The sequence below is a fragment of the Wasmannia auropunctata genome, unplaced genomic scaffold (assembly GCF_000956235.1).
Source record: "Wasmannia auropunctata unplaced genomic scaffold, wasmannia.A_1.0 LD334730.1, whole genome shotgun sequence".
NCBI lineage: Eukaryota > Metazoa > Arthropoda > Insecta > Hymenoptera > Formicidae > Wasmannia > Wasmannia auropunctata.
The window spans coordinates 20,850-24,894 of record NW_012028160.1 but is presented as its reverse complement, the minus strand read 5'-3'; the positions used below and the strand labels follow the sequence as shown (position 1 = coordinate 24,894).

Sequence of the window (4,045 nt, the reverse complement as noted above, 5' to 3'; positions counted from 1 at the left end):
TGTGGAGAAGGGTGTTTTTGTGGTTCAATAATAGACTTTGTGGTCCCATTGTATCCCTATAAATTTCAATCCTATATTACTAACCATTCAAAAGTTATTTAGGTGGCCCGGAACTTTTGGCGGGCACTGTACATGTAGTATATGTTGCTTACTGAGCATTCATGAAGTAGCTTCTATATAAAGCAAGCTGGATACACTTAATAGGTAATAAACCTGTTGTAGAAGTCCAATCAAGTTTCAATCAAGTAAAGTTATACAAGAGTGTAGAGTAAAATTTATCATGTACTTATATCACACATTATTTACTTCATTGTGAAAATCTTGATATTTAAAAACTCAAATATATACATTTACTTAGGTTATTAATAAAACTAACAGACACTTATAAAGATTGCATTTAATTCATTGTATTTATATAAACAATGACATTAACATATCATAAAACGTGTATAGCAAACATATGGATCGGTTTACCAAATTTCGAGATTTGAAAATCGGGATTTTATCTCCGAAATAATATTGTGATGATCAATTAGTCATGCAACTAATCAGAACGTTCTAGGACTTTTTCCCGAGCGCCTTTTGCGTCAGCTCGGTCTTCTTCTGTTGCGCCATCTCCTTTTGCTTTTTCTCTTCCTCCCGTCGCTTTGCCGCCTCTTCCCGTTGCTGCTTAATTATCGCTAATCGCGCTAGATCCGCTCGAGCTTCATCCGTTTTACCGGCCGCATGTAATTTTTGATAATTCGCGTAGGCTCTTTGTTTTTCCAATTGTTCCCTGAAAGTCACATTTTTAACGACGAGGATGAGACAAATAATATATACAAGATATAATCTGAGAGATAATCTTCAAAATACAATATAAAAAAAATTATGATTATGATCAAAGTAATCGCATACATACCGCTCTCTTCGAGATAGTTCAGGTTTCGCCTCTAACGACTGATTCAATTGGGACAATTTTTTCGTTTTCTTTTGTACCCTGTTTGGATTTTCTACTTGAATTAAATTCTCTACACCTTTTGCCTTTCCCTACAAGAACAGAATAATCAATGAAAGATTAGAACATTTTATTTATATAACTGCAGTGTAGACGAACGATATTTTTTAATCTCATGTATGCACATGTATATATACCTCTGTTTCCGATTCCGATTCTGACTCACTATCACTATCTGTGGCACTATTCTTTGACCTATTGATTCCACTTGTTTTAGGCTCCTCATCGTCTTCTTCCTCACTGGAACTTTCCTGTCCTTTATTTTTCTGTAAGATAAACTTTAAATTAGCTTAGCTTTCATCAGCATAAAATCAACGTAGCATTATAATATAGCTTATTTTCTCCTAAAAATAAAACTAAATTTACTTACAAGGGAAAACTCTCAAGTATAAATCTCATAATAATGCTAAATTAAAATAATAAATAAAAAAATTATTTATTTTTTTTCAGTTTTCACAGTATTTGCTATAATTTGTTAAACAAAATTTGATTAAATGCTTGTATTTTAATTTTCTCAAATTCAATGTATTAGATCAGATGATTTATATATATAACAATTTTATTATTTTTTAATTATAAGTAATAAACTGTGTTTTCAAGTCCAACAAATATGCGGCGCGCAGTTCGCGTGTTGGCTGGATATTATAAAAATTAATACACACCAATATCCGTGTTAGTTAGCTCCCAATAGGCTTACTGTACTATATTTAATTATAAGTACTTTATTAGTAATTTTTTCCTATGTTTTCTCCAATCCAATACACCGTCAATGTCACTGAAAATCTATAATATGTGACATGAAACATTTTCATTTTTCAGTATATATTGAAACGCAACCTTTTAAATGTATGTTTGCCATATTATAGTAGTTTAGTCGTTTTTATCTAATTTATAAATTTCAAAATTCTCCAAAATGGCAGTATAACTGGAAAAATTAAATTATATTTTGCTAAAAAACAAAACTTGACAAAGTAACATGATCAAAGTAACTAATGATACATATACTAAAAATTTAAGTATACTTGATATTTGTTTTTGCTTATCTTATAGAAGTGGGACTTATAAATAATAAATTTTACTTTTTTGTTTCCCATGTAACAGATCTGTACAGGTTTAACATTATTACGACATTTACACTTGGAAGCCTTTCCTTGTTAGTACTCTTTACACTTCTATATGTTATAAAGTTAATTTATGTAAATAATGTCACAAATATTATGCTTAGGTCTATTTTCTTTAGAGCTAAATTAGTATACACTCATACTTAAAATAAAACAGATACCTACATATTTAAAGTTTGACAAAGGCAATAAGATTTTAATGCAACAATAAAGAACAGAGCTTCCTTCTCATAGAACGAAAGAAATAAAATATTTGCAAAGGCATAAATATTAAATATTTGACATTAGTTATAAATAAATAGGATATCAATTTAATTTAGGAATAAAATATATGTACAAAATATAATACGTATTGTATATGCTATAACAAACATTAAATTGAAATTAAATAAATATATTTATGTCTTTGTAAATATCCTACTTCTTTCGTTCAACGAGAAGGAAGATCTGTTCTCTATTGCTGCACTAAAACCTTGTTTTTGTCAAACTTTAAATAGGTATATATCTTTTGTTTCATTTTGAGTGTATACTAATTTAGCTCTAAAGAAAACAGATCTAGGCGTAATAACATTTATAACATTATTTATATAATCTAACTTTATAACATAGTTGTCAAACACTTGGTTTTTCTTATTTTTAAAAATTAGTTGCCGAGAGGTTGAATTCTAGGCTGCGTTCAAGAATTCATGATATATATCATGTTATCCTTGTTATTTACTGAATGTTAAACAAGGATAAAATGATATCTAGATGCATCTAGGCGAAGTTTCTGAACGCAGCCTTGAGCGGCAAGGGTTCACGCGTCTAAATACGGTATCTGAACTAAGGCTGCGTTCCTTTTGGTGCTTACAGCGCTTATAAACATCATTTGTCTTTGTTTAATATTTGATAAACAACAAGGATGAAATGATTTTGTGAGCGCTGTAATCAGCTGTAAGCGCCAAATGGAACGCAGCCTAAATAGCCTCGCCACTCGTGTTAGTTAACCTAAAAATACTAACTCTCCACTGTTGCTTTTTCTCTTCTTGGCGCCGTTGCTCCTCCAACTCCTCTGGATTCGTAAAGTGCCTGTTCCTGCCTTTATGATTCACGAATTTTCCTGCGTGACAAACAGAGCGATCGGTAATCGATGGGTGCTTTCCATTTAGTGACACACAAGCTGACACAAGTGTCATTTCATCTTTGTTACTCACTAAATGCTAAGAAGGATAGAATGACGTTTAATGTTCCACTTGTGTCACTAAGTGGATAGCGTCCAATAAAGAGTACAAAAATTTCTCTTTTGTCAAGAAAACAGTGGGACGTGGGATAAATCTTAAGAAAAACCGGGGAAAGACAAGTTCAGAAATGAGCACTTGCGAAAGGGTTGTCACTCACCTCGCGGCATCGCAGCTCGGAATTGTAGCGTGAGACGCTCGAAAATGTCGCAAGAGACACGAATACCGTCGTCAACTGTCTTACCGGGCTGCGCCAAAGATTCGCAGTCTACGTGTATACGATGTATATCTGCGATATACTCGTGGTCCTTTTACGATTATCTTCGATAACCTTGAACGAAGCTCGGTCTAGAGTGGTTCCACAATTGTCATAACACGTCGCTGTCGTGCAAACTTGTGTAGCAGTTGTGGGGCGTCCAACAGAAATTACCAATGATAATAAAGAATTCGTGGTACGTTCTAAGTCCCGAAACACAATAGGTGTTGTAAGCCTTAAGTCGGTATCAGACTACGCATTTGGAGATTGAGATTAAGATTGAAATTAAGATTGAGATTAAGGATGCGTTCCCACTGAGCGCGTCACGCGTCGCGTCGTCCGTCGCGTCACGATTAATCGACCAAAATATCCCATTTTATTGCATCATTTGTCGCGCGACTTCTTGCGCGACGCATCGATTAGGTTAAAGGTCCATCTACAATGAGAGAAATAA

The 4,045-nt window shown here is 33.3% G+C and overlaps 1 protein-coding gene across 1 annotated transcript; it reads right to left on the bottom strand.

Moving 5' to 3' along the window:
• Positions 1-379: 379 nt before the first annotated feature.
• Positions 380-3,728, bottom strand: LOC105458038 (28 kDa heat- and acid-stable phosphoprotein-like). The gene is made up of 5 exons (XM_011703065.1): positions 3,496-3,728; positions 3,120-3,217; positions 1,135-1,263; positions 902-1,029; positions 380-775 (listed from the first exon to the last, which is right to left on the bottom strand). The coding sequence occupies exons 1-5, from the start codon at positions 3,503-3,505 to the stop codon at positions 559-561; spliced, it is 582 nt and encodes a 193-aa protein (XP_011701367.1). The 5' UTR covers positions 3,506-3,728; the 3' UTR covers positions 380-558.
• Between the last annotated feature and the right edge of the window lie 317 nt (positions 3,729-4,045).

Excerpts from the sequence above, each read along its gene's own strand:
- LOC105458038 (XM_011703065.1), bottom strand. Across the intron at positions 1,264-3,119 it reads AGAAAAAGCAACAGTGGAGA|AAAAATAAAGGACAGGAAAG; the intron begins GTTAGTATTTTT and ends TTTATCTTACAG. Across the intron at positions 776-901 it reads GAACTATCTCGAAGAGAGCG|GGAACAATTGGAAAAACAAA; the intron begins GTATGTATGCGA and ends TGTGACTTTCAG.